At 42.3% G+C, this 16,963-nt stretch overlaps 2 protein-coding genes across 2 annotated transcripts in view; one reads left to right on the top strand and one right to left on the bottom strand.

Moving 5' to 3' along the window:
- The window catches only part of dhrsx (dehydrogenase/reductase (SDR family) X-linked), a 65,458-nt gene that overhangs the window by 41,117 nt on the left and 7,378 nt on the right, over nucleotides 1–16,963 (bottom strand). The gene's annotated exons all lie outside the window — the stretch shown is intronic.
- Nucleotides 3,973–15,460, top strand: gyg2 (glycogenin 2; the record flags this gene model as incomplete). Its single annotated transcript, XM_079495355.1, has 8 exons — nucleotides 3,973–4,103; nucleotides 4,692–4,866; nucleotides 6,485–6,647; nucleotides 7,125–7,251; nucleotides 7,843–8,038; nucleotides 9,393–9,524; nucleotides 11,945–12,070; nucleotides 15,317–15,460. The coding sequence occupies exons 1-8, from the start codon at nucleotides 4,009–4,011 to the stop codon at nucleotides 15,458–15,460; spliced, it is 1,158 nt and encodes a 385-aa protein (XP_079351481.1). The 5' UTR covers nucleotides 3,973–4,008.

The raw sequence follows: 16,963 nt of genomic DNA, 5'->3' as shown, positions 1-16,963 counted from the left end.
TTATTTGACATTCTCTTGTGTGTATATTATACCCCGACACGTTGCGTTAGCTGTACATATACGGCTCAGTTACATGTACAGTACAGATACAGATACAGATGTTATTGCTGCAGTATGCTGTTGAGTTTTTTAAGTTTTGTTTTTACAATGTCAGCTACAAAGATGATCTGAATTTGAAATGTATTTTGAGTGTCTTCAAGTACCAGGTCTTATGACTTAACTTAAGACCTAGGTGTGGCCAATGCTGTTTGGCCACTCAAAATAGCTAAACAGCATTGGCCACGCCTCCAGGTCTTAAGTTAAGTAGTAAGACCTCGTACTTAAGACACTCAAAATACAGCCCCTCGTGTCTACAGTAAAATGAACAACTAAAGTGCTCACCCACCATCATTGTTGGATAGAAAGAAAAGTCCAAAACTGTTACTTTTCAGGAAATGGAATAAAATAACCGTGGATCCAATGTAGTTATTATTTATAGTCTCAAGTTCTTGTTTCATATTTTCATTGGTTATACATTTATAAAATCCATAGACTCACTTAACGTGTAATATAGTAAAACACACATTCTAAAGGCCACTCCACAGTCCACAACAATGATTCGCCATGCAACTCCTACTTGAAAAGGGATTGTGACATTAAAAACAAGTTTTGTAAAGTTTTCTTAGCTCAATTGCACCCAAAAAACCCTGAACTTTTAACATTCAGTAGATTTTCTGTGGTCTGGGGTTTTCTGGCTCAAACAAGTGCTCCCATATATGTCAATGGGATTTGCCAGCAGATGTCACTGTTTTCACTGTTTTGCCTGTTTTCATTGTGGCTCAAAGGGCTTCAGAATACAGAGAAACCCCTAGTCCACAGAAAATCCACTGAATGTTCAAAGTTCAGGTTTTTGGGGTGTAATTGAGGTCATAAAACCAAAAATAGAAATAAATTAAAATGAATGTAATGAAACCTTAGAAACTCCATGCAACCATTTCCCCCAATGGCAGTTGGGTCACATTACAGCGTCACACAAAAGCATCAAAAATAGCAGATCTACAAGCTCACAACGCATCGCTATTTTCAGCATGCACCCAAGTGTATAAAATCAGGCTTTAATAATAACTCCAAGGCTCGCCAAAATCAAAAAAATATTTGATTATTTTGGGGGGGTCCCCGGTTCATTATTATCTTTGGGGGGTTTGAGAAGAAAATGCATCCTTAAAAGAAATCCCCCAACAACATATCATTCCGTGAAGCTTGTAGATCAACTATTTCCCTTATTTTGTCATTAAAAATGTGATTTCTTTGTATATTTAAACTTTTTGTCTGTGCAATTTGTGATTACGAAACCTAAAAGGTAAAAAAAGAAATACAAATTGTAACGTTCCAAAAAACAATTAAATTGTTGATCACAATTATTTGTGTGACAATTAATTGTCACGAAGTGATGTGCGTATTTTACTATAGTTTCTGTACAATTAATTGTCAACATCAATTTGTAATGGTGACGGCCATTATAAGAACCACTATAGTCTAGCGAACGCCCTGTGAGTTGCACAACACCTCAACCACAAACGGCCAGTCATCCAGTTGAATGACCCGGAGCTTCGGACACTGCACCCCACGCAGTGTCTGGGAAAAGTACTACTCACATTTGTTTTACTTACTTAAGTAAAAGTATCAATACTGCAAAGTAGAAATAATCTGTGAAAGTGAAATGCCGGAATTAAAAATGTATACTTGAGCAAAAGTATCGGTATAAAAAAGTAGAAAGTACTCATTATGCTGAATATCCAATTTCACAAGTTTTCAAATGGATAAGATGGATTTTAAAAAAAACTTTTAGATCAGCTATTTTCAAATGGCCGAAATGTATATAACAGGACTGAAATGGTTAATGTATGTTTTGTAATAATAATCAAAATCTACAAAGTAACTATAGTAACTAAATTGTCGAATAATTGTAGTGGAGTAAAAGTATATAACATTTGCCTTTGATGTAGAGGAGTAGAAGTAAAAGTACAGAACATTGGAAATACTCCACTAAAGTAAAAAAACAACAACAACTTAACATTTCACTTAAGTTAAGTACAGTACTTGTGTAAATCTACTTAGTTACTTTGGTGATTTTCAAATTGAAGGCTCTGCTTGACCTTTGGCCACTACAGTGCAGCGTTGAGCAGCGAAAGAAAAAATAATAATGACGGTCACATGCAACTCATCTGTGCCGCGGCCATTCGTATTGGACAACAGTTAATCGTATGGTCGTTCTGAAAGCTACCATCACCGTTAAGGTTTTCGTCCGAGACGACCAGACACGCGTGAGGAAATTGTTCTGTGATCATCCTACGCCTGCCCTTTTATAGTGGGAGAGAGACAGAACAAAAAACAAGCTCTCTGGATTCATTCTCAGACCCTGAAAATGGCAGGTAGGTGCTTTATTCTGGACAGGAACCCCTTTTGGTGTTTTAAGCATTATACTTTAGCTGTTGAAAAATAGCAGCTCTACAAGCTCGTAGCGCGGCACCGAGTGCTGCGCTACAAGCTTGTAGATCTGCTATTTTTGAGAAATCGTGAAAATGTGGTGCAAATCTTTGAATATATATTCATTCACAGTTGAACGTTTTTAACTCAAATCTTTGCTTCTGGCGGGGTCCCTGGAACAACATATTTTCAGAAGGGGGTCGGCAGCCAATTACAGATAATTCCAGGGGTCCTTGACATGGAACGTTTGAGAACCACTGACATAGAAACATAGGTTTTTCAGAAAACTGAGAAGACATTTTGTAGAATCTGGTCTCAGGTCTAAATGGGTTATATATTCTTTGTAGTGGCCTAAAAAAAAGTACTATAAAATGGTACGTGGTATTGAAAGTATCAATACCACGTAGAAATGCTCCATTACGATTCAAAGTCCGGAATTCAAAATGTACTTGAGTGAAAGTACAAAAGTAGCCTACTGTATACTCCATTTAAAGTTTTCAAAATGTTTACAAATCTTTTGAAAAGACCTAATCCACAAGCTCACATTGTAGATCTGCTAATTTCAAATACCGGAAATATATAGAGAGATCTACATAAGTAGTAAACCTAAGTACAGTAGAAACTAAAGTTTTCAAATAAAGGTATTGGAGTAAAAAAAGTACAATATTTTCCCCAGATACAGTATGTAGTGGAGAGTAGAAGTAAAAGTATTGAAAATTGGAAATACTCACTAAATTCGAATTCAAAATTGTCAAACAATATAAGAAAAGAAGAAAAGAGGTAAAACATTTTCACAATATCTATCTGTAGAACCGATTCAACAAGTCAAACTGGGTCCACAGTGGGTCCCCAGTTCAAATATGATTAAATTGGCCCCCCTGACACGGCCCCCGGACCCGTGTCACAAATGTCACGGAGGCCGAATTGTCGAAATATACTGTGCTGAGTCGGGGGGGGGGGGGGGGGGGGGGGCATTAATTCCTCCAGAGGTGTTAAATTATACATGTACGTACACGGTAACCCACTTCAACGGGAGAACCAGAATAGACGGCACACCGTGCTGTTTCGCATAGGGCCTGGAGCCAGTGTACCGGTAGGTAGTGTCGCAGCTGGTTTGAAATAGTGCTTCAATTGAAATGTAACACTGACTGACTGGAGACAAAAAAAGGTTAGATGCCAGTGACTCAGACAGCCAGGAAGAGATAAGCTGTTGCTTTTATCACGCACGCACGCACGCACGCACGCACGCACGCACGCACGCACGCACGCACGCACGCACGTACGTTTTTGCTAGGGACCCACGCACACACACGTTTTTGCCAGGGACCTACGCCCTGCGTTTTTAAGCCAATTATACCAGGAAAGCATCTGTGTCATTTTAGGTTTTAACCACTTAACCCATTATATTATACTTTGACTATTAAAAAATAGCAGGTATAGCTCCGGTGTTCCATTCTAACAAGACGTCATCACCGTGTCTCTCCACAAGGTGGCGGTGGCGGCGAGGCCTTCGTTACGCTGGCCACCACAGACGCCTACTGCATGGGCGCCATGGCCGTGGGGCGGAGCCTGAGGCGGCACGGCACCACCAGACAGATCGCCGCGATGGTCACGGCAGATGTCTCCACGGGCTCTCGGTGAGAGAGTTGTAGCCTACAGTTCCTCCTTACCACCTTATAGGGCAAAGCAGTGGGCGTGGTTTACTGTTGCCACTAAAAAAAATCGTCCATTCATTTTTCAAATGCAGTTGTTAGACTGTACACATTCTTATTATACAGTATGTTTGTCAGTCCCATATACTAGTAATCTCTCAAGACAGATTGAGAGCTCTGCAGTGGAATCTATCGGCAACTCCCATTTCAAGTAGGTAGTTTGTTGGTACTAGTAGGAATGAAAACAAAAACGTGCCACTGGCTGAAGGAGAGTGAACCGGCCAACATCCGGTCTCTACGCATGGACGTGGGCGGTGCCCCCAGACCCCAGAGGCAAAAACGATTTTTTTGTTTTCCTCGATGAATTCCCAGATTCCCAGCATACAACCTATACTCTTTTCCATTCCTCATTTAAAAAACCTTGCAATTGGTGTCCGGTAACTTACGAAGTCATCACGTCTTACTAAATAGGATAATCTCTCCATTGGCAAAATGGACATAATATGATTTTCATACCATGATTTTTTTTATATCATATCTTTGATGTTTTGCCTGACCCCCATTGACCTCCAGAGCGGCCCTGGAGCAGGTGTTTGACCAGGTGATCGTGGTGGACCAGCTGGACAGCAGGGACAGCCAGCGCCTGCACTCACTGGGACGTCCCGAGCTGGGCGTCACCTTCACCAAGCTACACTGTTGGACCCTCCTCCAGTACAGGAAGTGTGTGTTCCTGGACGCCGACACACTGGTGAGGTCCAGTTCACCCGTTTATCCCCAATATTAAAAGCCATGCAGGGAGATTCTACAAAATGCCTCCTAAAATCAGTAGTTCTCAACACCGTTTCGTAGCCAACACAACAAGCGTGTAGATCTGCTACTTTTGCTACCGTTATCATATCGGTATCGGCGAATATGCCAGTCTAACCACCGATCCGACACAGGGGTAAGCGGTTGACACTGGCAGGTAAATAAAATGTTGGAGTTTGCTTTCGAGCTTGCCCAAACTGCAAGTGCACATATGAGTGAGGAGTCTGCTATAAACACAACACGAGATATATAGCTAGATAGCTATAAACACAACACGAGATATATAGCTAGATAGCTATAAACACAACACAAGATATATAGCTAGATAGCTATAAACACAACACGAGATATATAGCTAGATAGCTATAAACACAACACGAGATCACAACACTGGTATCGGTATTCAGTATCGGTATCGGCTAACACAGAAATTGTGGTATCGGGATCGGATCGGGAACGAAAAAAGTGTATCGGGACATCCGTATTTACTCAAGTATTGTACTTAAATTAAGGACAACTTTACGGTATTAACTTTGCTTGAATACTTAAATTTTTACATATATTACCCATTTAACTTCTCGATCTACAAGCATCGTAGATCTGCTAGTTTCACATTTGACAAATTGTGAATGTGCCATTCATAGTAAGTACTTTTACACTAGACCAGGGGTTCCCAAACTGTGGTGCGTGCACCCCTTGTGGAGCGCGAACGCCCTCTATAGGGGGTGCGTGACATGAAAAGGTTAATGCCGGTTTTCACCATAGATGGTGTTATTTAGCACAAACTGCAAAATCCGGTAAACCACTGTTGTAAGGAGATGTATAGAGCAGCTGTGGGAGTATACAGAAGCTGCATGTCTCTCAGTGCAGTGACATTCTGTGATTATTTGCCATAATCATATTAAAAAAATATATCCTTTTCTGCCAAATACAACGAGACATAGCACTAGGGGGTGCGTCAGCTAGGTCAGGAGGTAACAGGGGGTGCACAGCCAAAAAGCTTTGGGGACCGCTGCACAGCAATAGACGATGGTATATTCTGTACCACATGTTGCACAGATAGGTTGATGGCCCCCTTTAAGGTCAGCAGCTTCTGTGCATCCACATGTGTGGCGGTCACAGACAGACATGAGACATGGGATCAGTAAACTGACACACACACACACATGACTCCATAGGGTCTTTGTTCAGCCCAGAGCAAACAGCACAATCTGGTCATGGTTGCAGGCATGTTTGAAGGCCGTGACACCAGCCAAACGGCGGTGAATCCAGGGTCATGTTCAATGTTCAGCATGTTGACCTGATGCTACAGAACGCTACACACACACACACACACACACACACACACACACACACACACACACACACACACACACACACACACACACACACACACACACACACACACACACACACACACACACACACACACACACACACACACACACACACACACACACACACACACACCCGAAACATATTTGACCGTGCACACACACACACACACACTTTGTGAGATTTGACCTCCTCCCTGACCTCCCTCTCTCTCCGCCATGCAGGCTCTGTGCAACGTGGACGAGCTCTTTGAGAGGGAGGAGCTGTCTGCGGCGCCGGACCCCGGCTGGCCCGACTGCTTCAACTCCGGGGTGTTTGTCTTCAGGCCGTCCCTGGACACCCACGCCAGGCTGCTGGAGCACGCGCGGCAACACGGGAGCTTTGACGGTCAGTCAGTAGATCATGCATAACACACCGACTGCCAGGCACGTCATATTACGCCAAATCCAATGCTTGACTGCCAAGAACGCAATATGGTCTTTTCAGTGAACCGGCTTGCGTTTCTAAAGCAGAACCATTGCATTGGGGCGGACGGCATAGCTGAATGGTTAGAGAGCCAGCCAGCCTGGGGAGCAGGTTCCATTCCAGGCCTGGACAGCAATGTGTCAAATATGACCTGTCAATGTTACAGTTTCCTTTACTTTTGTTTATGATGATTTTTCCACTTGCTTTTGCCATTGTCTATATATGGCATTTGCATCAGGATAGTTGACACGCCCACTTTGGCTCCCAGTTCAGGGCAAGAAAAAACAACATTATTATTTTTTTGGTTCCAGTTCCCGAACCAACTTATAGGGTTCCTAAGGGCCGTTTGTTTGTAGCATATTGGCATCGAGCTGATCCTCTACATTCCCTTGTACACAGGGGGAGACCAGGGGCTCTTGAATACCTATTTCAGCGACTGGGCAGTGAAGGACATCAGCAAGCACCTGCCCTTTGTGTACAACCTCAGTGCCAGCACAGTGTACAGCTACCTCCCTGCTCTCCAACAGTGAGTTGTTCCTATATGGCACTGGTTTTCAACCCTTTTCATATCAAGGTCCATTATTTATTTAGCATTTGAGCCACAGACCACCATCTGATGAGATTTAGACTATTAAAAACTACTTTCTGGCCTTCACAGCCCATACATCCAAACAGAAAAGTCCAATATGATTGCATTAAACGAGGTTAAACGACGTTACATTCACTTTGCCACTCACTTTGCCATTCACTTTATGAATGCGGATACCCTTTATACTGAGAGGGTCTAGACTATTAGTATCGCTAAGCTACACTAAAACACGGGGTCGTATTATAATCGGAGACTAGACTATTTGACGTGTTCTTTTCCCACAAATGAGACTTGAAAAATGGGGGTCGTCATATAATCAGAGTCATCTTATATTCAGGACAAAACTAGAGGTCCTGACAGGATATAAACAAGCAGTACTAGAGGTCCTGGTAGGATATAAAACCATCAGTACTAGAGGTCCTGGTAGGAGATAAAACCATCAGTACTAGAGGTCCTGGTAGGATATTAAACTGCAGCAGAACTATTAGGTCCTGGCGGGATAGTGAATGTATTTCTGCCTTCCCTCAGATTTGGCCACAATGCCAAGATTGTCCACTTCCTGGGGTCCAATAAGCCCTGGAACTGCAGGGCCAGCGCACAGATGATGGACACACATACAGAACACAGCACGGAGCGGTTTGTCGCCCTCTGGTGGAAGGAGTACCTCAGTCACACGGTCCCAGTAAAGACACCTTCAAGTCAAGGCACTGGGACCTCACATCAGGTAGGTGTGTTTTATGAACTGGAATGTCAACTGTAGGCTAAATACTAGAGATGCACCAATGTATTTTTGAGGGGCGCTATATCCCCTCCTAAAAACATATTTTTGTCCTAACTCGTGTCACATTTGCCATTGTCAATGAAAGGAGAATGAAAGGAGGATTTACATCATATGTGTCTGAGCAAATCGGCTTTTTGTGGTGCCACACAAACATTAACACCCTCCGCGCCATTGCCGTAGATCTAGGTCAATTAAAGCATATTTTTTTATACTACACTTAACGGCATTGCCGTAGATCAATGGCAATTGCGCTTTTATATCGCTTTCGATCGATCAAGCCATAATGCTACTTGCGTTAGCTACCTGTTGTCATGACAATGGATCGCCCATCTTAGATCGTCCTCGATAATTCTCGTTAATGTTATTTGTGTCTGTATAACATGAGAAGTGGTATAGTGTGGGGCATCGTGTAATGCCTTATCTCAGTGACGTGAAAGAACTAGGGCATGTTGACAAATTAATTCATGAGGAAGTATATTCATTTTTTAAATTGGATGTTGTACGATAAGAGCGCCCCTCACTTCACACGGGAGTGATTGTTTCCTTCACGATACCGATTCGGATACCCACAACTTATGCATTGGTCGACACAGACTACAGAGTACCGATCCGATACCAGTGTGTGTAGTCTCGCGTAGCCAGACAACTCTCCGAATGCACCTCCCGAACTACACCTCCCGTAATCCAAGCAAGGAAGCTCCCATTGTAATGTAATATCTTTACATTTATTTATTTTTATTTCCATTTCTGCTAAGCAGCAAGCTATATATGCTTAGTGCTTACTATTGCTTAGATGATTTTGATTAATATTAGGATAAATTTGCACGACTGTAAAGACGAAACGGAAGTGGGGAGGAGGCTTCACTTCACGCTTCATCGCTTACTCATGATAGAGCTTCCGTTCTCCAAATTGTATCCATTTGAAAATTAAAAAAACTTAATCTGGTCTGGCAACGCGAGAGTAGGCCTACAGTGTTTGTGACCACAGTCACCAAAGTACAAGAAAATGCATGGGCTACATAACATAACAGAGCACATCTATTGAACAACACGGCTGACCTTTTAAAGTCAATATTTGTGCATACGTAGCTACGTACGTATGTTCTGTACATTGTAAACCACCATGGTTTTGGTTTATCTGCACAAAAGAGTCAGAGACAGACTGCCCACACAGAGTCAGGTGCGAGAGTCCAACAGGCATTGTAGTGTATTAGCATCCCTCGACCACTTCTGTCCGTCTGTCTGTCTGTCTGTCTGTCTGTCTGACTGTCCACCTCGTCCATCCTCATCTTGGCAGAGCTGGCGGAGAGAAGAAGCCAAGGCGTCCTTCAAAGGGAACCTGGACGTGTCCAAATCGCTGCTCGCACGTTTCACCGCCGACAAGCAGAGGCCCACATCACCACCAACACTGACAGACATGAGGGCGACGGTGAGTGTACAAATCAAAGTGCATTATTTCTCGAGAGTTATTGTTGTTGTTGACAGTGGAACGTGTCTGTCTGTCTGTCTGTGTCTTACTGTACTAAGCCAAAATATGTCCCCATAACTATAGTAGACTTTGAGGTCATTTGTGAGGTGAATTATCCTGGTCCTCACAAGAGAACTGGTTGTCTTTGTGAAAAGATTACAGCAATTTGTTGATGTGAAAAATACTACTTTTACTTGTACTTTTAAGTATTTTTAAAAGCATGTACCGGTATACTTAATGTCTCTTGGACATATTGCACCACAACTGTCTAAAAGTTATAGCTAAGCTACAGTATATTACTTGTTTTGGACAGCCCATAGACCAATTATTTGTTTACAAACATTGGGACTGGGCGCACGGGTGACTGTTTCATGTAATCAATTCCCAACAGATCTCCAAACCTGTTGTTTTGGGGAGTGCTGGTTTTAGTTCATTCAATCTGCTCTTGTGTGTTGGCTAGTGAGGTGAGGTGCACCCACTCTAGGAGACATTTATACTTCATTGCGCAACAGTATTGCACGCAGAGAACAGCTGATAAACAAGCTCACATCGCATTGCGGATGCGACTGTTGTGAGCGTAGAGGTCTGTGTGCGTGACACCATCGCGGGATGAAGCATAAATTGGCATAACTCATAATGCTGTAGGGCTAGATTTAAAATGGTAAAAAAATAAAAATAAATAATACATACTAAAATCTAGACGTGCTCACAGCAATAGTAATACAAGCGTGTGGGACATGCACATCTGTGTTTGTTTGAGTCTAATCAGTTTAGGGATTTGGGATTTAAGGACCTCCACTAACTGTGTTTGGTGCAATGACACGCTGTAAGGTTCACCTTTATTCATTCAGGGAGTCAATTGAAAGCCAGCTTTCTTTTCCAATGACGCCCTGATTACAGTAAATCCATAAGTTATACATAACATACAATTTGAATCCAAATACAATACAAGATAGACATTTCAGAATGAACAGATTTCAGCTAGATTTCAGAGTATCCCTTACAAGACTTTTAAATCAATCAAATGAAATCAAGTTCTTCAGTTTTAAAACTGATTGTAGAGAGTTCCACGTGTGAGGGGCAAAGTAAGTAATGAAAAGCAGTCCTCTTACCCAGTTCAGAATTAACATTTCTAAAACAAAGTACAGTAGTCTTGAGAACGGGTGTGATGATGGCCAACTTTAGGATGTACAGTAATAGTCTGCTAAGATAATTAGGCAATTAAGGCTTTATAGATAAAAACAGTGCAAAGCTGTTCTCGTCTCATAACCAACCTTTTCATAAAGCCTACAGTGATTGTGGTAGTATGATATGGTGGAATGCATGTTATGTCTTTAAGGTTAAAGCGGATGTGACGTCAGTGCATGTTGACGCGGGGAGCGGATACGAGGGATACGAGGGGAGTTTGTTTACACTACTACCACTGATTGTTGTGAGTTGCAAATAAAATACTACAGAGCTTATAGCGTTGTAAAGAGCCTTTATGGAATAACCCGACAGTGATGAGTGAGAAACCCAAAACTATGAGCCTGTGACATTATTCGTCTATATGTACAAGCAATGAGTTACATCCCCACACATCACCACCCAGGCTACCTCAATGTCACCACCCAGACAGACACACAGATCAATACTGTTGTTTTTCTAGTGGCATACAGCCTTGCAGGGAGCTGTGAAGAGCCCAGTCGAAATGTTTTCTACCCGTTCCTTACACTCGCAAGTCACACACGGATGGTCTACTCCAGGCCTTCTCCAAGTGGGTGCCGTGGCCCCCTAGGGCAGTGGTTCCCAAAGTGGGGTCAGGGGACCCCTAGGGTCCTTGAGAGAGTTCCAGGGGGTCCCCAGCTAAATGATCATTAGGAACCAAATGGACCCTTATTTAGGTTCCATTTGGTTCCATTTGTACACTCTCAGAGTTAAATTAACTTTGATTTTACAATATACATTGGAGTCCCAGAGATTGAAATGCCATTAAATGAGGGACCGTAGCCTAATTCAGGTCACACCGGGTGCCCTTGAAATGAAAATGGTTGAAAATCACTGCTAGAGCTGTAAAAACCTTCTCTTATGGGGGTCCTTGGCATGCATTTTCAAATGTGGGGTCTGCAGGCTAATGAGTATCATTTTGGGGGTCCTTGACATGAAAAAGTTTGAGAAACCCTGCCCTAGCGTGCCTTGATCGTGGTGCCTCAGAGCTCAGAATACTGTAATAATCTTGGGAATTTATCAATGTCACTTCATTTAGAACCTCTATACTCATTGCCTTGTTCTTGACCTAAAGCATGATGTGATTTTCTCCATGGTACTACTGGTGAATGAATTCACAAAGCTGTATTTGTGTTCCGTTGTGTGGTTTTTGGGGACAACAATCATGTGTGCAGAGTTCACTAGCAGAAGACGCGCTGTCGGGTGACGAGCGAGGGACAGAGAACCAGGACGACCCGCCCGGAACTACAGAGGGAACCGAGGAAACCAACCAACCAACCTCCGAGAGCCACGCAGAGCCGGTATTTATACGTATATGTTCTAGTAGAGACCCACACAGAACCGGTATTTATACTGTACGTATATGTTCTATCACACACATAGTAGAGACCCACACAGAACCTTTACGTCTAGACCTGTCCTATCACACACTCTAAACTAGCGGTTCCTTAACCCATTTAAGAGGTTCTTTGTACAACAACAGTGATGCTACATAAACACAGCTGAAGAACCCATACTGTACGTTTGTGTATGTGTAGTATAGGTGTCCTTTCAAATCATTGATTTGGATTTCCAGGGGGGGATCGAGCAGGCAACGTGTGTGGGTACAGTAGCTAGCGTCCATAAGAGCTGAACAGTAGAACAACAGCAACAAAGAGTCTGCAATAAACTGTGATAAGCAAACAACTGAACAAGATACAATTTAGGCATTTAGCAGACGCTCTCTAAATCCAGAGCGATTTACATTAAGCAAGAACAAAAAAACATGGCTATGATGGTCTGGCCATATTGCAATAAGGGCTTCTATCTCTTCATTAGAGTTGGACCACGTGGGCCATGGCTCAGTGGTCCAGGCACCTTGGCTGGTAATCCAGTCTGGCAGTGTGCCGCAGGTTCGACTCCCGATCCCGGCAGTCTTTACTGCATGTCTTCCCCCCATTTCCTGTCAGCCTACTGTCTGTCCCTCCATAAAAAAATATAAAATAAAGGCAAAAGCCACAAAAAAATACATTTAAGAAAAGAGTTAGACCACGTGTGACATCCTTACGCGTCGCTGTGTAATAATGCCTTCTCCTTCCTTCTCGTGTGCCAAATACCAACTTCTTCATCCCACAATAGTACATTCACTCCCTATGTTTAATGCGATTGCATTCACACCTGCAGTGATCCGCACTCTGCTGTGTTTTGAAGCGAAGTGAAACCCCCGGCGGAGTAGAATGCGGTTCTTTGGTGAGCATTAGGATTCGATTGAGCCTTCACACCTGCCAAACGAAGCGCACTTTCCGACAATTCACAGCAGGATTCGTTTTAATCGCAGTAAAGCTTTCTGGTGTGAATAGGACCTTAGCCTCTCTGTTGTTGAGGTGGTATGCCTTGCCTGTGCTGAGCTGCAGATATAGGCTACAGTGTTTAACTGTCACTACGGATTTTGCGACGCGAGTGCCTAATCTAGCCTGATTTAAAAGTGTTGTGGCGGTGTTAGGATTAGGCATTCTGCAAGCCTGCCAGGAAATGCATGCACCAACCAGTCAATTAAGTCAGTCTGTTTGTAGTACTTCTAAAGCTTTGTGGTACTTGGCGTTAGTTAAATAATTCGTACTTTGCCTATACTGGAGTTGAGTAGTAGTTTGGCCAGTTGAAGTCGATCTCATTCAGCCTGACTGGCTGGCAAACAAACGGCGAGGCGCATGTTTTCCCTGCCAGGCACACAGAATTATTCGTATAGAACACAACCGGCACTGTGTGTTTGTCTGAGTCGGACGGTTGGAGGAGGTGACTTTGATCCAGAAGCACCCGTTATCTCTAGCCACCTTGTCACACACGCTGGCAGAAAGAACCTTCACTACACACAACCACAAACACTCTCCCCTCCTCCATGAGAATCTGGGGTGGTTTATTATGCCCTTACAACCGGGAAAGCATCTGTGTCGTTTTAGAGTTTAGCTATATGTATTATGTATTGTCTCTGTATGTCCAAAACTGTTACTTTTCAGAATTCAAAAGCATCAAAAGTAGCAGATCGACAAGATTGTAACGCTGTAGTGTGTGTGATAGGGTAGGGTAGGGGCATAACCACAAAAGTTTAGAACATGGAGATGAGAGGTTTCTGCCCGAGAACAAATTTGTAAAAATGTATCAAATCAATCAAAACAAATTGGCTCAGGAATCCGACAAAAATCTAAGAAATCTCTTCTTCACAGGAGGTGCAATTGATATAAAACAAGTCATTTTTTGGGGGGGGTGGGAACTACTCCCTTTAAAGGACCCATGTTCAACCTATCTTCATATATTACAAGTACAAGTTTTTCAGAAAACTGTTAGGCTTTAGAAGGCATTTGTAGAATCAGGTCTAAATGCGTTATTAGATTGTCGAGTTGTTATCCGGGGAGGTGAGGACGGGAAGAGTAAAGATGAGGAGGAGTTATTTCTCTAGTTCTCTGCAGTGCACTCAGTCACGGGGGGGAAAGCACATCTCTATTAACAACCTGTGTCTGGGTGTAAACAAACATGAAAAACAGGCAACAAACTGAGAGCATGGCCAAGCTCTCTCCTGGTTTAATTTGAAGTCTTTCATCTCCCTCACACTGAACTCTCCTCAGCGGCGGTGCCAATGGACTTAACATCCGGCTTGTTGCCAGTGGGAGAAGAAGTACTTTTTTCAAGTATTGAACAAAATACGAATACGATTAAGACCTGAAAGGCCAATTCTAAAAATGCCTTCTAAACAAAACATTTCAAACACTTTCAAGATGTTTCAAAAATGTAAAAAAAATTAAAAAATAGTGTACAAGCCACTACACGTACCGCGCTGCGAGCTTGTGTATCTGCTATTTTTTAACCCATTCTGGACGGGAACCCCTTCTGATGTTTTAAGCATTATGTTATACTTTAGCTATTGAAAAATAGCAGATCTACAAGCTCATATCGCGGCACCGAGTGCCGAGCTACGAGCTTGTAGATTGCTATTTTTGAAAAATCATAAAAATGTGGTGCAAATCTTTGAATATACATATATACGTATATATTCGTGTATATATACGTATATATTCTTTCAGAGCGAACGTTTTTAACTCAAATCTTTGCTTCTGGGAGGGTCCCTGGAACAACATATTTTCAGATGAGGGTCGGCGGCCAATTACATATAATTTTTGGGGTCCTTGACATTAAATAGTTTGAGAACCACTGACATAGAAAGATAGGTTTTTCAGAAATTTCCAGATTTAGTGCATTGAAGTGCGAAAGCCGAAGTAGCCTCAACAGCCAATCTACATTGTGGATTGTAGATCGGCTACTTTCGAATAGCTGTTGTATAAAATAGGTCTTACAGGATGACACCACCTATTTTCAATCTATATAATTGATCCTCACTAATATTCACACGTTCAATGATGATGGAAAAAATATCTAATAATAATTGTGATTATTTGTGTCACAATCAATCGCCAAGAAAATATTTCATAATCGTGACAGCCCTGCTTTCCAGCGGTGCTTGTCGCAGATGCCTTGACATGTTGTGTCTCTTTTTGCCCAAAAACATTGTTTTGCAGACGGCGGTTGTGTCGGCCGAAGCCGACGGATCAGAGACGGATCAGCTGGAGCATCGGCGACAGTGGGAGGAGGGCCAGGCAGATTACCTGGGCAGGGATGCCTTCGACAACATCCAGCGGAAACTGGACAGGTTCCTGGATTAAAACCTGTATTATAAAACAGGAGGCCCTTTCTACAAAATGCCTTGTAAAGCAGTAGTTCTCAAACTGTTCCATGCAAAGCATAATATGGAGGGGGGGTGAGGGAATTTGTGGTTGTTATATGGCAGTGGTTCTCAACTTTTTCACACCACAAACTCCCAAAATAATGATATTTTTAACTCATGGGGACCCCCAAAATAATCATATTCTGCACTTGGAATTTTAGGAGTTGAGGCATTACATTTTGTTTGACTCGGTTCCACAGATAGCTAAATATTGTGAAAATAGGTAAGCTACAAGCTTGTAGATCAAAACCTTCAAATGTTTTGCTTCTTTCTTATATTATTTGATTTGGCCAAACAATCAGTTTTGATTGTATATTTTGTTGATTACTTTGATATGTTTATTTTCTTTTGTATTAAAACTATCTTAAAAATCCTTAAATTGTCATCTGGATGACTGGATCCCCCCCAAAATCATACAGCGACCCACAGGTTGAGAACCACTGTACTATAGTACTCTGTGGGTTGGAGTAGATAGACGTGTGGGAAATGGAAATCATGACCCCAACACACAAAGAGAAGATTATTTTGTGTTTTATTTGTAGTTTGATAGGATTATTAATTTGATATATTGTTGCTTTCATTCTTCCTTTCTTTTGATTGAGGATGTATGTGATGTCTGCATGTTACATGTGTTTTTATTTCATGATCAATAAAGATATCAAAAGTACCAGTGAGTTACAGTGGTGTGTAAAGCAGTGGTTCCCAAACCTTTTCATGTCAAGGACCCCCAAAATGACACTAATAAGCCTGTGGACCCCCATTTGAAAATATATGCCTAGGACCCCACATAGGCCCATAAGAGAAGATCTGTATGGCTCTAGCTTTCAACCATTTTAATTTCAACGACCCTCAGTTTGATACAGGCAATACGCTACGGACACCCATTTAATGGCATTTCTATCTCTGGGACTCCAATGTATATTGTAAAATCACTGTTAATTTAACTCTGAGAGTGTACAAATGGAACCAAATGGACCCGGTACATCCATTTGGTTCCATTTGTACACTCTCTGAGTTACAGTCCCATAAGGGTCCATTTGGTTCCTAACTATCATTTAGCTGGGGGCCCCCTGGAACTCCCTCAAGGACCCCTGGGGGTCCCCGGACCCCACATTGGGAACCACTGGTGTAAAGTAACTAAGTATCCTACTGTACTTACTTTTACTTCTACTCCAGTACATCTCAGATCCAAATATTGTACTATTACTCCATTACATTTATTTTAAAACATTAGTTACTTTGTAGATTTTGATTATTACGCTATTACAAAACAGGCTTTACATCTATGTAAATAATACTGTTACATATTCATGGATCAGGAGCATTGCTTCGTAGAGTATTTTCGGTGGCAGTTTGAAGCTCAGGTCATAACATTTATATTTCCGTCCTGTCCTGAATGGAAGCGGTCAGATGAAGAGGTCTAATCACTTTCAGTGACTTT

The sequence above is a fragment of the Electrona antarctica genome (assembly GCF_951216825.1).
Source record: "Electrona antarctica genome assembly, chromosome: 24".
NCBI classification, from domain to species: Eukaryota; Metazoa; Chordata; class Actinopteri; order Myctophiformes; family Myctophidae; genus Electrona; species Electrona antarctica.
Note: the sequence above shows the minus strand (reverse complement) of the source record. Positions and strands in the feature narration are given on the sequence as shown.